The sequence below is a fragment of the Micromesistius poutassou genome (genome assembly GCF_964030765.1).
Source record: "Micromesistius poutassou genome assembly, chromosome: 7".
In the NCBI taxonomy this organism is placed as follows: Eukaryota; Metazoa; Chordata; class Actinopteri; order Gadiformes; family Gadidae; genus Micromesistius; species Micromesistius poutassou.
This window is the reverse complement of record NC_140277.1, coordinates 20,408,239-20,424,887: the sequence shown is the minus strand read 5'-3', so window position 1 is coordinate 20,424,887 and position 16,649 is coordinate 20,408,239. Positions and strand designations below refer to the sequence as shown.

General features: G+C 46.7%; 2 protein-coding genes and 1 non-coding gene across 3 annotated transcripts in view; all 3 read left to right on the top strand.

Annotated features, from left to right (window-relative positions):
- The first annotated feature begins 584 nt into the window (after window positions 1–584).
- Window positions 585–656, top strand: AC3HAE_020818 (transfer RNA methionine (anticodon CAU)). The gene has a single exon. It is a non-coding gene; the product is annotated as a tRNA-Met (tRNA).
- A 1,073-nt stretch (window positions 657–1,729) lies between these two features.
- LOC311350290 (tubulin beta-4B chain) lies at window positions 1,730–5,932 on the top strand. The gene is made up of 7 exons (XM_084470288.1): window positions 1,730–1,837; window positions 1,988–2,096; window positions 3,224–3,334; window positions 3,566–3,810; window positions 3,897–4,219; window positions 4,534–4,878; window positions 5,376–5,932. Exons 1-7 carry the CDS (start codon window positions 1,781–1,783, stop codon window positions 5,518–5,520), a joined length of 1,335 nt encoding a protein of 444 aa, XP_084326414.1. The 5' UTR covers window positions 1,730–1,780; the 3' UTR covers window positions 5,521–5,932.
- A 9,407-nt stretch (window positions 5,933–15,339) lies between these two features.
- Window positions 15,340–16,649, top strand: part of wipf1b (WAS/WASL interacting protein family, member 1b) — a 21,959-nt gene continuing 20,649 nt past the window's right edge. The window contains 1 exon segment of the mRNA XM_084470091.1: window positions 15,340–15,429. The gene's annotated coding sequence lies outside the window, so the exon portion shown is untranslated.

The window sequence follows — 16,649 nt, the reverse complement described above, 5'->3', positions numbered from 1 at the left end:
CATTTAACAATGTGAAATCTAGCTTTGTTCAGTCAATATTTGTTATAACACAAAGGATGTGTAGAGAACAGGTTTCTTGTATATTCAGATCCTCCCATTTCTTTCTACTGCATAACTGGTCCTCACTAGTGTGATAGAGGACAATAGGATCACCGTGGTAACCTAATCCCTGGTCCACTAAACAAACCAGCACACACACAGGCCTACAGGGTAAAGAAAGTGCTGTATACATTTATTTCAGACTTTCTAAGTTTGGAACCAAATAAAAGGTATAGGGGTTCAATTATCATTAAAAAATGTATGTTCATTGATAACTGTTTTGTGAACATATTAAACTATTAAAAACAAGACTTATGCGCGCAAAATTGTGTGCGAGCCCTAGACTGTTGTGTTTTCGTCACAAAGTCCTGTCAATAGAAGTCGTATCTGACATCCATTCCATCTGAAAAACAATTGTTTTATAAATATGTCTTAATATGAACCTGTTGACTGAACGGTTATTTGATGCCGTTTCTATGTAATGGAGCTCGGCAGGGTGAGGAGCTATAAATAAGTATGATGCTCAGCACCTCGTCGACACGGACAGCAGAGTGGCGCAGCGGAAGCGTGCTGGGCCCATAACCCAGAGGTCGATGGATCGAAACCATCCTCTGCTATACGACCACCATTTTAAACTGGAATCGAAACATTTTAAAACGTTTTAATGGAGCCAAGATGTGGTGGATATTGTAACCACATGGGAGCAATTTCAGTCTTTCGCAGTAGAGGTATTTTTACCTTTACAATAACGAAACGTTATTAAAGGGAGGGACATTTATTTGAGTTCCCTACCATTTCTTTATTTTTTTTTTAAAATATAAACAATGTTTTAATACATTTTATCTGAACGTTAAACCCATTAACAATGGCTGGGGGTCTGACTGAAGTACTTCGAAGTCGATGATCAATGAGATTCGCAACGTTAATCCGATAGGAACGACCCGCAGCCCTGTTCTGGTTATAAAGCCGACTAACTTATCGTTAGTTACGGGGTTAGGGTTAGGTTTAAACGAGATACACACAGAACCATACTGTTCATAAAGCAGACCCCGTGTCGTTAGTTACGGGGTTAGGGTTAGGGTTAGGTTTAAACAGAACCATACTGTTCATAAAGCAGACCCCGTGTCGTTAGTTACGGGGTTAGGGTTAGGGTTAGGTTTAAACAGAACCATACTGTTCATAAAGCAGACCCCGTGTCGTTAGTTACGGGGTTAGGGTTAGGGTTAGGTTTAAACAGAACCATACTGTTCATAAAGCAGACCCCGTGTCGTTAGTTACGGGGTTAGGGTTAGGGTTAGGTTTAAACAGAACCATACTGTTCATAAAGCAGACCCCGTGTCGTTAGTTACGGGGTTAGGGTTAGGGTTAGGTTTAAACAGAACCATACTGTTCATAAAGCAGACCCCCTGTCGTTAGTTACGGGGTTAAGTTTAGGTTTAAACGTGATAACGAGACACTCGCAGAACCGCACTGTTCACTACTCTCTGTGTACATGCTTCATTTTCTGTTGCTACTAGCAACAATGAACTGACCCCAAATAGTGTCCAATCAAAAGACGGCACGGGTTTTCGTTGACCAATGAAATGCGTTGATGGCGTGATGGACGTGTGTTTCAACCAGTAGGGCTTATCTTCTCTTTGGGTATAAAGAGATCTAGCTGCTTAGAGTTAGCTACTTAATCCGTTGGAGCCAGAGAGCGCAGTGTAGTACCAGTCGGTGTGGAATTGTTCTAATAATCAAAATGAGGGAGATCGTCCATCTGCAAGCCGGCCAATGTGGTAACCAGATCGGAGCGAAGGTGAGTTCATTTTTGTGTTGGTTCAAATGGACGAGGCGCAATGTCTGTTTATGGCGCGGAGGTCAGTTGGCGGAGCTAACCTTAGCCCCGCGGGGACCATTGTGTTGGCCTCGGTAGCCACGGTAACGCTGCGTGCTCTCTCCCCTCCAGTTCTGGGAGGTGATCAGCGACGAGCACGGCATCGACCCCACGGGCACGTACCACGGGGACAGCGACCTCCAGCTGGAGAGGATCAACGTGTACTACAACGAAGCAACAGGTACCGGCCCGGCGCAGCGGGCCGCCCCGCCGCCCTCCGCCGGCAGGGGGCGCCGGACGCCCCGCGGACGCACTGAGCAGCGCCGCCGCTCCGGCGGCCGCTGGTCCGCACACGGTGCACCGTGTGCGCGGTGCACCGTTAAACACACCGGGCTGCTTTAATTTAAACACAAAGTGATTTATTTGAACGCCGGTCTGTTAGTGGAGACGGCGAGGGCAGCTGCCGGTTGCCATGGTGGACAGAGCCCATCGCTATGGAGACGGCGCCTCCTTTCCCGCCACAGGGCTTGTGCGTGGTGACGTCATATCGAGATGACGCTCCGGCGCTGTGCGTTCACACCGAAGACGCGCACGTCGCCTGTGCGCGCCGTCAATCAAATCTTGCCGCAGGTTTGTGGCGCGACAAATGTCGCCCGGTGTGAACGCGCAGTTCGTTGTGATGTGTTGTGTTGTTGTGTTGGTAGGGATGCCTTGTAGGTCATTGTTTGGTAATTAATCAAATCACCAAACAATGAAGGGAGACATTGTGGTTTTAAACTTGCCACATCGTTTCCATGCGAGACGTGGATGATTTGAATAAAGCCCAAGATTAACAGTAGTTCAGAACTCTGCATTTTAAGATGATGTAGTTCCAAGTGTTCCTATGCTGTCTATGGTACCCAGGACCTACTTTAAAACATGTGCTTTGTACATTTTGAGGGTAGTCGCTGCTTTAAATGTCCATCTTAGGATACAAATATAATAACGTTGCTAATTCGCCTTCTCACGAGTGTGGTGTTTGGTGATACATTATGATTTGAGGATAAATCATTTATTTTGTTCAGCTGTGCTCTATTATCTTTCAATTAGCGGGTGACGTTAATTTTATAATTTCTTAAAATATTTCTTGATTTTCCTAATTGGTTTGAAATTAATACACCCTATAAGTGTAAACATTTAAAATGGCGTCTTCTAAACAAGCAAAATAAAGATCTAACATAACCGTACATGGATGCCACAGAATACACTTGTAGGTACATTATTGACCATCCAATTACACCATTTTCTTGCTCTTCTATAGGCAAACAAATGCTTAATTAGCACCCATTGCTCTTAAATGTCCTAAAACATCCCTGTGTTTGTTTCAAGGTGGTAAATATGTTCCCCGTGCCGTGCTGGTGGACCTGGAACCCGGCACCATGGACTCTGTCCGCTCCGGGCCTTTTGGGCAGATCTTCAGACCAGACAACTTTGTCTTTGGTGAGGATTTAGCACAGCTGATGGACCACACGAGCAGCAAGCTATTGTATGATGAGGCAATGCATATTCTAGGTTCTTCTAAACCTCTTAAGAGTCGGTTCACTAAATGCTTCATAGTTATGCTTGGGTTATCAACTCCTAGCTCCACACAGTAATATAATATTATTATATAATCATTAATTATAATCTATTATAATATTAACTTTGAGCTCTTTTGCTGGTGTTGACTAGGCCAGAGTGGCGCTGGAAACAACTGGGCCAAGGGCCACTACACTGAGGGGGCAGAGCTGGTGGACTCTGTGCTGGACGTGGTGAGGAAGGAGGCGGAGAGCTGCGACTGCCTGCAGGGCTTCCAGCTCACCCACTCCCTGGGCGGGGGCACCGGCTCCGGCATGGGCACCCTGCTCATCAGCAAGATCCGCGAGGAGTACCCCGACCGCATCATGAACACCTTCAGCGTGGTGCCCTCCCCCAAGGTAGACCAGGGCCTCCTCACGGGCTCATGATGAGGTGCACGTCCCGGCTGTCGTTTCTCAACAGCGTGTCTCCCGTCACCCGGCAGGTATCGGACACGGTGGTGGAGCCCTACAACGCCACGCTCTCTGTGCACCAGCTGGTGGAGAACACGGACGAGACGTACTGCATCGACAACGAGGCGCTGTACGACATCTGCTTCCGCACGCTCAAGCTGACCACGCCCACCTACGGCGACCTCAACCACCTGGTGTCGGCCACCATGAGTGGCGTCACCACCTGCCTGCGCTTCCCCGGACAGCTCAACGCCGACCTCCGCAAGCTGGCCGTCAACATGGTGCCCTTCCCCCGCCTGCACTTCTTCATGCCGGGCTTCGCCCCGCTCACCAGCCGGGGCAGCCAGCAGTACAGGTAGGAGCAGCTGAACCCTGCTGTGAGGCCGTTGTGAGGCCGTTGTGATGCCTTGGTGTGAGGCCGTTGTGATGCCTTGGTGTGATGCCTTGGTGTGAGGCCGTTGTGATGCCTTGGTGTGAGGCCGTTGTGATGCCTTGGTGTGATGCCTTGGTGTGAGGCCGTTGTGATGCCTTGGTGTGAGGCCACTTTGAGTGGAAGCCGAGGTCCGCTTCTGCACACCACAGAAATGCTCTGAGTACAGCAGCGTACACGTGGGCTCTTTAAGGGGTCACGTCTGTCTTAACCACTGTTGTTCTCCCACTGCCCTCCAGAGCTCTGACGGTTCCTGAGCTCACGCAGCAGATGTTCGACGCCAAGAACATGATGGCGGCGTGCGACCCGCGCCACGGGCGCTACTTGACCGTGGCGGCCATCTTCCGCGGTCGCATGTCCATGAAGGAGGTGGACGAGCAGATGCTCAACGTGCAGAACAAGAACAGCAGCTACTTTGTGGAGTGGATCCCCAACAACGTGAAGACGGCCGTGTGCGACATCCCGCCACGCGGCCTCAAGATGGCTGCCACCTTCATCGGCAACAGCACGGCCATCCAGGAGCTGTTCAAGAGAATCTCTGAGCAGTTCACCGCCATGTTCCGCCGGAAGGCTTTCCTCCACTGGTGTGTAGGACAATATTATACCTGACTCACCACTGGGTTCAGTGGCTGGTCTGAGGCTCCATCCAAATGTTGCAACAATAGTAAATGTGTCTGTTTCTGAATTTTTGGACGAATGAGAAACTAGGGAAATGATATACCTGGAAAGGGCTTGGCACAAATACAGGTTGCTTGGTTACCACGACATAACGACAGCTGCTAGGCTCTCTCTCTTGAGAGACAATGGATGAGGTCATCAAGGCTCCACCTGCTGCCACAAAGCGCTCCCTATGGGAATGACTTGAGTTTCACCCATCTGTTCCAACATGGCAGCTACTGCTTCAATGTCTGTCTTTCAGTAAGCGACCTAGTAACTGACCTAGACGTGGTCCGTCCTCACTGGGCCAGTGGCGAGTAGCAGAAATGTTTTTCATTTTAATTAGCATGCGAATGATTTGGGAGGGGCGTGGCGTTTCAGATCATTGGCTGTAGTAGTAATGGCGTATTACTGTGGACTGCAGGTACACCGGCGAGGGGATGGATGAGATGGAGTTCACGGAGGCGGAGAGCAACATGAACGACCTGGTGTCGGAGTACCAGCAGTACCAGGACGCCACCGCCGAGGAGGAAGGGGAGTTTGAGGAGGAGGAGGAAGAGGTGGCGTAGAGGGTCCTCCCTGTCTTCATGTCCTGCTGGCCTCCTTTCCTTCTCCCTTGTTCGGCACTGTTCATTGATGATGGATTTTAAACTACCTGACTCAAATGTTAAACCCTGTCTTTTGGTTCAATCTGATGCAATTCTTTAAATTCTTTAAAAGGTGTGCTTTTTATTGTTCTGGCGTCTTTTTGTATCTGCATAGTTTTTAATGCTCGTATGCCTTGTTTAATTGATCAAACTTCCCTTTTTCCCTTTAAATTAACTGGACAAAAGATGTAGCACCATGCCACTTTCCAAGTGTATCTTATGGACTTTTCTCCATGTCTGTTTTGGTTGTAAATGTTTGTAGAGGTTTTGACTCGAGATGCAGCCTACTCTATAAGGACGTTTCCCTTGTTAAATAAACCTGTTAAAATACTGATTGGATACTCTGAGAACCTAAAATGGCGATGGTCAATCTGGAGCTTAGTGGCGATTGGTTAAGTCCTTAAACTGGGTGTTCAAGATCATGAGGATCAGGAAATGGCCTCGCTCTAATATAATCTTTATGATCATCTTCCAAATGCTCTCAACTGGACTGGGGTCATTTAGGTCCTAGTTACATCGGATCATAAAAAGTCTGTCTGTATATACTCAAATGATAACGCTCAGTCCCTCATTATCCAACATGACCTTGCTTTAACCATCGTCGTCAAATAAACAGTGCTAGTCCGTCTGCTCTAAGTGCAAACCAAAAGCGTTCACCTTGTCTGGCCCTGATGACACTCAGCGGTTCATCCGGTAGGGGGCGCTAAACAGTCTCATGACAACATGGAACAATGTATCGCTGCGAACAGGCAATGGCCACACTCTTATATTACATGTGGTTTGTTTAATGCTCATCACAAAAATGTGATCTGCAACGATTAAAATAACTTAACATAACTTTGTAGTTGCAGGCTAATATAGAGTGGACAACGTATCCACTCATTGAAGTTCGAAAGTTCGTATTTTGAAGGGTTTCAGGAAAGGTTTACGTGTTAGTTAACTTTAAAAACGATGTTCTGTGTGATTACTGATTTGAAACCAATGTTCTGCACTGAAACTAAACAAAGACTTCATCGCGGTCCCCTGAGCTCCACATCTGGAAACGTTGCGTCACAGAGCCTGGATCTGGGAACCAACCTGCGTTCAGACCAGAGCCCTGCTTTAGGGTTCGGCCGCAGCTCGGGCTTTATGTAAGGACATCCCGTCTGCTTGTCATACATGCGGGCCATAGCCCTAGAACCCACCCATATTTTAACGGAATGAATGACTGGCCTTTCAAAAGCTTCTTCAGAATATTTTCACGTTGAACGAAGACATCAACCTCGGAACAATGATGTCCTCTATCAGGATTTATTAAGGCTATACACAATGTTTTTCGGCTGCGCGGAAGAAGTCCATTGATATCTCATGACCCATTGGTTCATATCCATGTGTTCGCTGAGCAACTCCCCGTCTCTACGGCTCTGGCCCAGCGGGCGTCCGGCTGGACGCAGACAGGTCATCTGAAGTCCCAGATCAGATGAGGAGCTGAACTACACACCAATCATTTACTCGATTCGATGGGACATTTCTGACGGTGCGACGAAGTTGCAGGTTTAATCGGGTAAGTGAACCGTTCGCTCAGGATTAGGACTTAACTACCGGTGGGAGGAATAGAAAAAGTTTGGCTGAACGGAAATCACGAGCCTCCAATCTGTTCGGCAAACCGATCCTGTCTCGACACAAAACTCGTGTTTCTAGCGTGATCCGATCAATGGGGTTGGATTGATATTGTAAACATTTTATTTTATATTTTAAATTTGCGTCACACGCATTTGGCAACACGCCCAACTTTGGGCCAACCTCGGAGATGCTGCTCATCTGGACGCTGTGGAGGGACCGAGCTCCAACAGTCTCATTTCAATTTAATTCATAAACTTTAGTTTACGTTGATCTTACAACCAATAAAACGTTCATGATGAACTCAGTCGTGTTTACTGGTATCCGCCCACAGGACCTTACTGAGGCAGGGAATGCGTCTTGGACGTGTGACGCCTTGAATGGATGGTCCTGTGAACACGTGTGACTGAAGGGCTGCATTCATGAGGCATCTGTCTCACCACTGCATCACTCGGTGACTCAATACAGTCCTGGGAATACTTGAATCCTTATGTAAAGGCCAATACAATGACAAATGGGGAGGTCATAGTGGAGGCATTGCTTTTGCCTTTACTTTGTTCTAGTCCATGAAAATAGTCTTGAGGTTTGACCTCCTTCCTGTGTCTTGAATCATCAAAAGGTCCTCCTAGTGAACCGACCTTGCAGCAGCAGGACTGGTGTGTGAGAGAGCAGTGGTTAGTGTGGGCCAGTTCATCACTTCCTCTCTCTTGGTCAAACTGTCTTTCAGGTGAATTGTGTAAATCACACATTACAATCACATAGTAACATTACATTACTATGCATATCACAATTGTATACTTGTAGTAACATTGCACAAGTTTAACTTCTAGTTCATAGCATGGGTTTTAAGAGCGCAGGTTTATAATGCAAAGCAGAGGTTTGCATTACACAAAACGTCTTTACAACTAATCACTTGTTTATATTGCAATGCTTGAAACAAAATAATAGCTGTTTTAGGAACAAATGAACTAACAATTGAGTTGCAAATGTTTCCACAACATATTGTATAGCAGAGGTTTGAAGAGCTCTGAGTCTGCATGTTACCTCTTCCTCTACCCTCCTCTACTGTACTCTGCCCTCCTCTACCGTACTCTACTGTACTCTACCCTCCTCTACTGTACTCTACCGTACTCTACCCTCCTCTACTGTACTCTACCATACTCTACTGTACTCTGCCCTCCTCTACCGTACTCTACTGTACTCTACCCTCCTCTACTGTACTCTACTGTGCTCTACCCTCCTCTACTGTACTCTACCATACTCTACTGTACTCTACTGTACTCTACCCTCCTCTACTGTACTCTACCATACTCTACTGTACTCTACTGTACTCTACCCTCCTCTACCGTACTCTACTCTCTTCTACTGTACTCTACCGTACTCTACTGTACTCTACCCTCCTCTACCGTACTCTACTCTCTTCTACTGTACTCTACCCTCCTCTACCGTACTCTACTCTCTTCTACTGTACTCTACCCTCCTCTACTGTACTCTACCCTCCTCTACCGTACTCTACCCTCCTCTACCGTACTCTACCCTCCTCTACCCTCCTCTACCCTCCTCTACTGTACTCTACCATACTCTACTGTACTCTACTGTACTCTGCCCTCCTCTACTGTACTCTACCCTCCTCTACTGTAGTCTACCCTCCTCTACTGTACTCTACCGTACTCTATATAAGTAATTACTTATAGAGGAGAGAGAAAGAGCCAACAAAGTACAGTAGAGTACAGTAGAGGAGGGTAGAGTACAGTAGAGGAGGGTAGAGTACAGTAGAGGAGGGTAGAGTACGGTAGAGTACAGTAGAGGAGGGTAGAGGAGGGTAGAGTACAGTAGAGTACGGTAGAGTACAGTAGAGGAGGGTAGAGTACGGTAGAGGAGGGTAGAGTACAGTAGAATACAGTAGAGTACAGTAGAGGAGGGTAGAGTACAGTAGAGTACGGTAGAGGAGGGTAAACTACAGTAGAGTACGGTAGAGGAAGGCAGAGTACAGTAGAGGAGGGTAGATTACGGTAGAGTACAGTAGAGTATGGTAGAGGAGGGTAGAGTACAGTAGAGTACGGTAGAGTACAGTAGAGGAGGGTAGAGTACGGTAGAGGAGGGTAGAGTACAGTAGAATACAGTAGAGTACAGTAGAGGAGGGTAGAGTACAGTAGAGTACGGTAGAGTACAGTAGAATACAGTAGAGTACAGTAGAGGAGGGTAGAGTACAGTAGAGTACAGTAGAGGAGGGTAGAGGAGGGTAGAGTACAGTAGAGTACAGTAGAGTACAGTAGAGGAGGGTAGAGTACAGTAGAGGAGGGTAGAGGAGGGTAGAGTACGGTAGAGTACAGTAGAGGAGGGTAGAGGAGGGTAGAGTACGGTAGAGTACAGTAGAGGAGGGTAGAGTACGGTAGAGTACAGTAGAGGAGGGTAGAGGAGGGTAGAGTACGGTAGAGGAGGGCAGAGTACAGTAGAGTACAGTAGAGTACAGTAGAGTACGGTAGAGGGTAGAGTACAGTAGAGTACAGTAGAGTACAGTAGAGTACGGTAGAGGGTAGAGTACAGTAGAGGAGGGTAGAGTACAGTAGAGGAGGGTAGAGTACAGTAGAGGAGGGTAGAGTACAGTAGAGGAGGGTAGAGTACAGTAGAGTACGGTAGAGGAGGGTAGAGTACAGTAGAGGAGGGTAGACTACAGTAGAGGAGGGTAGAGTACGGTAGAGTACGGTAGAGGAGGGTAGAGTACGGTAGAGGAGGGTAGAGTACAGTAGAGTACAGTAGAGTACGGTAGAGGAGGGTAGAGTACGGTAGAGTACAGTAGAGGAGGGTAGACTACAGTAGAGGAGGGTAGAGTACGGTAGAGTACGGTAGAGGAGGGTAGACTACAGTAGAGGAGGGTAGAGTACGGTAGAGTACGGTAGAGTATGGTAGAGTACGGTAGAGGAAGCTAGAGTACAGTAGAGTACGGTAGAGGAGGGTAGAGTACAGTAGAGTACGGTAGAGGAGGGTAGAGTACGGTAGAGTACGGTAGCGTACAGTAGAGGAGGGTAGAGTACGGTAGAGTACAGTAGAGGAGGGTAGACTACAGTAGAGGAGGGTAGAGTACGGTAGAGTACGGTAGAGGAGGGTAGACTACAGTAGAGGAGGGTAGAGTACGGTAGAGTACGGTAGAGGAGGGTAGAGTACAGTAGAGGAGGGTAGAGTACGGTAGAGTACAGTAGACTACAGTAGAGGAGGGTAGAGTACGGTAGAGGAGGGTAGAGTACAGTAGAGTACGGTAGAGGAGGGTAGAGTACAGTAGAGTACGGTAGAGGAGGGTAGAGTACAGTAGAGTACGGTAGAGGGTAGAGTACGGTAGAGGAGGGTAGAGTACAGTAGAGGAGGGTAGAGTACGGTAGAGGAGGGTAGAGTACAGTAGAGTACGGTAGCGTACAGTAGAGGAGGGTAGAGTACAGTAGAGGAGGGTAGAGTACGGTAGAGTACGGTAGAGGAGGGTAGAGTACAGTAGAGGAGGGTAGAGGAGGGTAGAGTACGGTAGAGGAGGGTAGAGTACAGTAGAGTACGGTAGAGGAGGGTAGAGTACGGTAGAGGAGGGTAGAGTACGGTAGAGGAGGGTAGAGTACAGTAGAGTACGGTAGAGGAGGGTAGAGTACGGTAGAGGAGGGTAGAGTACGGTAGAGTACAGTAGAGTATGGTAGAGGAGGGTAGAGTACAGTAGAGTACGGTAGAGTACAGTAGAGGAGGGTAGAGTACGGTAGAGGAGGGTAGAGTACAGTAGAATACAGTAGAGTACAGTAGAGGAGGGTAGAGTACAGTAGAGTACGGTAGAGTACAGTAGAATACAGTAGAGTACAGTAGAGGAGGGTAGAGTACAGTAGAGTACAGTAGAGGAGGGTAGAGGAGGGTAGAGTACAGTAGAGGAGGGTAGAGGAGGGTAGAGTACGGTAGAGTACAGTAGAGGAGGGTAGAGGAGGGTAGAGTACGGTAGAGTACAGTAGAGTACGGTAGAGGGTAGAGGAGGGTAGAGTACGGTAGAGTACAGTAGAGGAGGGTAGAGGAGGGTAGAGTACGGTAGAGGAGGGCAGAGTACAGTAGAGGAGGGTAGAGGAGGGTAGAGTACAGTAGAGTACGGTAGAGGGTAGAGTACGGTAGAGGAGGGTAGAGTACAGTAGAGTACAGTAGAGTACAGTAGAGTACGGTAGAGGGTAGAGTACAGTAGAGTACAGTAGAGTACAGTAGAGTACGGTAGAGGGTAGAGTACAGTAGAGGAGGGTAGAGTACAGTAGAGGAGGGTAGAGTACAGTAGAGGAGGGTAGAGTACAGTAGAGGAGGGTAGAGTACAGTAGAGTACGGTAGAGGAGGGTAGAGTACAGTAGAGGAGGGTAGAGTACAGTAGAGTACAGTAGAGTACGGTAGAGGAGGGTAGAGTACGGTAGAGTACAGTAGAGGAGGGTAGACTACAGTAGAGGAGGGTAGAGTACGGTAGAGTACGGTAGAGTACAGTAGAGGAGGGTAGAGTACGGTAGAGGAGGGTAGACTACAGTAGAGGAGGGTAGAGTACGGTAGAGTACGGTAGAGTATGGTAGAGTACGGTAGAGGAAGCTAGAGTACAGTAGAGTACGGTAGAGGAGGGTAGAGTACAGTAGAGTACGGTAGAGGAGGGTAGAGTACGGTAGAGTACGGTAGCGTACAGTAGAGGAGGGTAGAGTACGGTAGAGTACAGTAGAGGAGGGTAGACTACAGTAGAGGAGGGTAGAGTACAGTAGAGTACAGTAGAGGAGGGTAGAGTACGGTAGAGTACAGTAGAGGAGGGTAGACTACAGTAGAGGAGGGTAGAGTACAGTAGAGTACGGTAGAGGAGGGTAGAGTACGGTAGAGTACGGTAGAGGAGGGTAGACTACAGTAGAGGAGGGTAGAGTACGGTAGAGTACGGTAGAGGAGGGTAGAGTACAGTAGAGGAGGGTAGAGTACGGTAGAGTACAGTAGACTACAGTAGAGGAGGGTAGAGTACGGTAGAGGAGGGTAGAGTACAGTAGAGTACGGTAGAGGAGGGTAGAGTACAGTAGAGTACGGTAGAGGAGGGTAGAGTACAGTAGAGGAGGGTAGAGTACGGTAGAGGAGGGTAGAGTACAGTAGAGTACGGTAGCGTACAGTAGAGGAGGGTAGAGTACAGTAGAGTACAGTAGAGGAGGGTAGACTACAGTAGAGGAGGGTAGAGTACGGTAGAGTACGGTAGAGGAGGGTAGAGTACAGTAGAGGAGGGTAGAGTACGGTAGAGTACAGTAGAGTACGGTAGAGGAGGGTAGAGTACAGTAGAGTACGGTAGAGGAGGGTAGAGTACGGTAGAGGAGGGTAGAGTACAGTAGAGTACGGTAGAGGAGGGTAGAGTACGGTAGAGGAGGGTAGAGTACGGTAGAGGAGGGTAGAGTACAGTAGAGTACGGTAGAGGAGGGTAGAGTACGGTAGAGGAGGGTAGAGTACGGTAGAGGAGGGTAGAGTACAGTAGAGTACGGTAGAGGAGGGTAGAGTACGGTAGAGGAGGGTAGAGTACAGTAGAGTACGGTAGAGGAGGGTAGAGTACGGTAGAGGAGGGTAGAGTACAGTAGAGTACGGTAGAGGAGGGTAGAGTACGGTAGAGGAAGCTAGAGTACAGTAGAGTACGGTAGAGGAGGGTAGAGTACAGTAGAGTACGGTAGAGGAGGGTAGAGTACGGTAGAGTACGGTAGAGGAAGCTAGAGTACAGTAGAGTACGGTAGAGGAGGGTAGAGTACAGTAGAGTACGGTAGAGGAGGGTAGAGTACAGTAGAGTACGGTAGAGGAGGGTAGAGTACAGTAGAGTACGGTAGAGTACGGTAGAGGAGGGTAGAGTACGGTAGAGTACAGTAGAGGAGGGTACATACACATGGGTCACGTGAGTGGTGCACTCTGAAGCTCTACCTGAATGGCCTTTACATTGGTTCTAGTTCTTCATATGGGCTGTGAGATGACCTCTCTCTGAAGTGTTGTCTCAGTGATGACATTGGGACTGTGACTATATTTTACTGAGGTAGGAGGCTGGGTTGACATTTATATGATTGCACTGCCTCAGTTCTTCTACAGAGTAGCCAAATGACTTTTTGGTTTGTTGAAAGCAAGGAACCAAGATCTATTGGTTTCCTTGGTCAGTAATAACCTTTTAATGTAGACCAATGGATGGGAACTTTCTAGATTAGACAAACGGTTTTCTCAATAGTGCACCAGAAATTATGTCATTAACATTAAAAATCTCAAAAATATTTTATCTTTGTTCTGCCTTCCATGAGAAGGACAATGTAAGGAATGCCTTCTTTCAGCGGAATACATTCTTCAGCAGTGGACAATGTCAGATGTTACCTTCAGCCTTTTTGTTACACCATTGAACAATGTGGCATAGGCCTCAAATCCTCTCCACTAGCAGCACACCTTGAACCTCATCGCGTCAGGCCTTCCTTAAAGCCCCAAGCAATTTGCTCAAAGATTTGTTAACCTTCAAATGAAATATCCTCACTTACTATTTTGAGTTCAACCTCAGCTTCAGACCTCGTCATAATATCTGGCCACACCCTGCCAATGCCAGGAAGGCTTGGATTGGTTAGGATTAGTTTCAATTTGTTACAATTTGAATGGACCCTAACCCTATCAACATTACAAAGATAAGATTAAAAACAAATGTTTTTATATAAAAGATAAGTTAAATAATAAAATATGTACAATGTACGTATCCTATGCTATGGCTATCACAGCCTAAAAACAGCAACGCCACTGTCAACTGACCCAGGCTCCGTTTGCGGCGGGAGGAGCGTTAGGAGCGCTGGCCTGTTGGTCATCTGGGAGCGGAGCGAAGACGGACAGAACAGCAGTTTGTTTTAGAGCGTGCCTCGTCATGCCCAAAAGATTTCTATCATAATCCTCCAGTTTGAAATGGAGACTGCATATCGTTTTACCTTTTATCATTTCAATACCGGCGTCTTCTCCAATTGTGGGGTTGTTTATCGCCCGCAGCCATCGTTTGCAACGCTCACTGTCTCTCACTGGCAAAACGTGAAAACTTACTTTCTGTCCCTTCCTAGACTTTTCGGTGCAACCGGGTACCAAACAACGATTGGGCATTTTTGTGTTTGAAAAGACGAGAGCAGAAGTCTGAACTAGTCAAAGTATCACGGGGATTTGTTTACACAAAGTTTGCTTGTGCTACCACTCGCGCAAGTATAACAGGTCCTTCCCCCTCCAAACGGAAACAGGCGGGCGGGGCAGCGAGCACAATGCACTGTGGAAGTTGGAGGATTTCTTACTTTTGAGCCAGAGAGACCATAAAAACACTCTTTCTGCCTTTTCTCAGGCTAGGATGAACCGATTTCATTTTTTTTGCACATTTATAATACATAGAATTATTTACTTCATATAACCTTCATATGTCCACCGGTGAACTACTTCTTTAATAAGAATGTTCACTTTAAGTTCAAGTAAAAGAGTGAATATTCCCTTGGGCTTTTCCTTGTTCTTCCGGGTAGGGAATAACCCAATCCCTTTTTTGTTTGCTGAAATAAAAGCCAAAATGCACTTACATGGTTTCAATAAACCATTCATTCACCCAGTCATTCCACTAATCACTGATATGCATCATCATCTAATTGGGAATTTTGTCTGTACCAAATGCGAAATGGCTAAAGCTAATTTAAACTCAGTATGCTCTAGGGTTGGAGGTAGGAAACCAAGACTTTATTGTTGGAACAACCCCCATGAAGTGATTGATTCAGTGTTGTCTCAGTTGATGAGGACAAAATAGAACACTCAATCCTACTTGATCTAATTGACTTTAAAACCCACTCTACAGCTGACTTGTGTCTCTACATGTTTATAAAGTGTGTAAAGATAAAAGGTACTTTTTTCATTTTGGATAGGAAGTTCTTTATGTAGTATACTGTATATTCTTAGTCTTCATATTCTAAGTATACTGGTTCAGAGCATCAGTGGTATTTTGGTACAGCTATAGCAGCAGAATCTATAGCTGTACCCTACATGCACTGACAGAGAGGAAGTGGTGTGTGTATGTGTATGTGTGTGCGGGTGTGTGTGTGTGTGTGTTCGGGGAAGGAGAATCAGGAAGCTCTGCTTGACTTTAATAGAAGTTGAGCAGTCGTCTTCCTCTTTTCTACTAGTTTTGTGGCTGAGGATGAGTGTCTTGTTCTATGATATTCTCAACAAACTGCTGATTCCTTCACTGACGCAGAACCAGTAAGTAGAAATAGGTTCTTGATTCAACGTATTTTATTGTTAATTACATTTTTTTTCTTTTTTTAATCAAACTTAGTGTTGAACCTGTGGGTCTTCTGTGGATCCAGCTGTGTCTGTGATTATATAGATCGATGACATATATCATATTACTATTACACGTTCTCCTTTCTTAAAAGCATCACATGGCTGTGATTCAGATCCTCTTGCATACGGTGCACAAGCGTCCCTCTGATGGGCTACACACAGTGTGTTGTTGGCCGTCGCTGGACGGCTAGGATGCAGAGCGGTCTGCTTTGGGTTAGCGTTGTGGAGCAACGGTTAACGATACATTTATCTGGGCCCCATGTGCAGTTCCACATGTGCATTTTCAAAAAAAGGTTTTAGAGTCAAAGGCTGGATTTACTTGGACCCTGAAAAGTCAAGTATGTGAATGTATGCCAGACCCTCCCATAATGGTCCTTTTACTGTTAGTGCTCTCTACTGGTACAACGCAGGCTCCTTTAACCCTTCCTCTCAGAACGGACCCGCTTCACCCAGGGGGTAAATAACCTTATCCCACCACAGAACACGCATGTCAGGTTCAGTTGTTTCATTGGTATCTACAAACCATTCATCTTGCTGTAGAATGGTACACTTAAGACATTTGTCTTGAGATTGATATATTTGTTATTTGATTTGATATGTAGTTGTTTTATGGTCTGTGCTAGTGTCGTAAAGCATCCTTTTTTCCATGAGGAACTGACATAACGGTTTCAAATGTCTCTGTGAACCAGGAAGTCCCTCTGCGCCCACATGACCTCAGAAGGCTCTGCCTCCTCCTTGACGTTGGAGGTGTTAGCGCGCGGAGGAAGGGTTGAGTCAGTGCTTCAGTCCCAGCATCAATGTGCCATTGATCAAAGACTTTGGTCTCTCACAAAATGTATCGCTGAGCAAGCACTGGTGTAGAAATGGAACGGACCCGGCGCATGGAAGGGATAACCATTAGGTCTGGTTATTTAAAGATGTATAAGTTATGTGTAAGTTATGGCACTAACTTATACATGCTAGTTGCATCTAGCGTTATCCGAGTCGTCAGATGAAATTCCCTTTTAGTTGAAGAGGTCATTTCAAATGATTTCACCTTTGTTGACACCACGGTGACAGTGTGTGAATGGAACGCACGCTAAGTATGGTATGATGTAATGTATGACATCATTAATAGGCCTAGAGCAGATGGCAGA

Excerpts from the sequence above, each read along its gene's own strand:
- LOC311350290 (XM_084470288.1), top strand. The coding sequence starts at position 1,781 with ATGAGGGAGATCGTCCATCTGCAAGCCGGCCAATGTGGTAACCAGATC. Across the intron at positions 2,097-3,223 it reads GTACTACAACGAAGCAACAG|GTGGTAAATATGTTCCCCGT; the intron begins GTACCGGCCCGG and ends GTTTGTTTCAAG. Across the intron at positions 3,811-3,896 it reads GCGTGGTGCCCTCCCCCAAG|GTATCGGACACGGTGGTGGA; the intron begins GTAGACCAGGGC and ends GTCACCCGGCAG.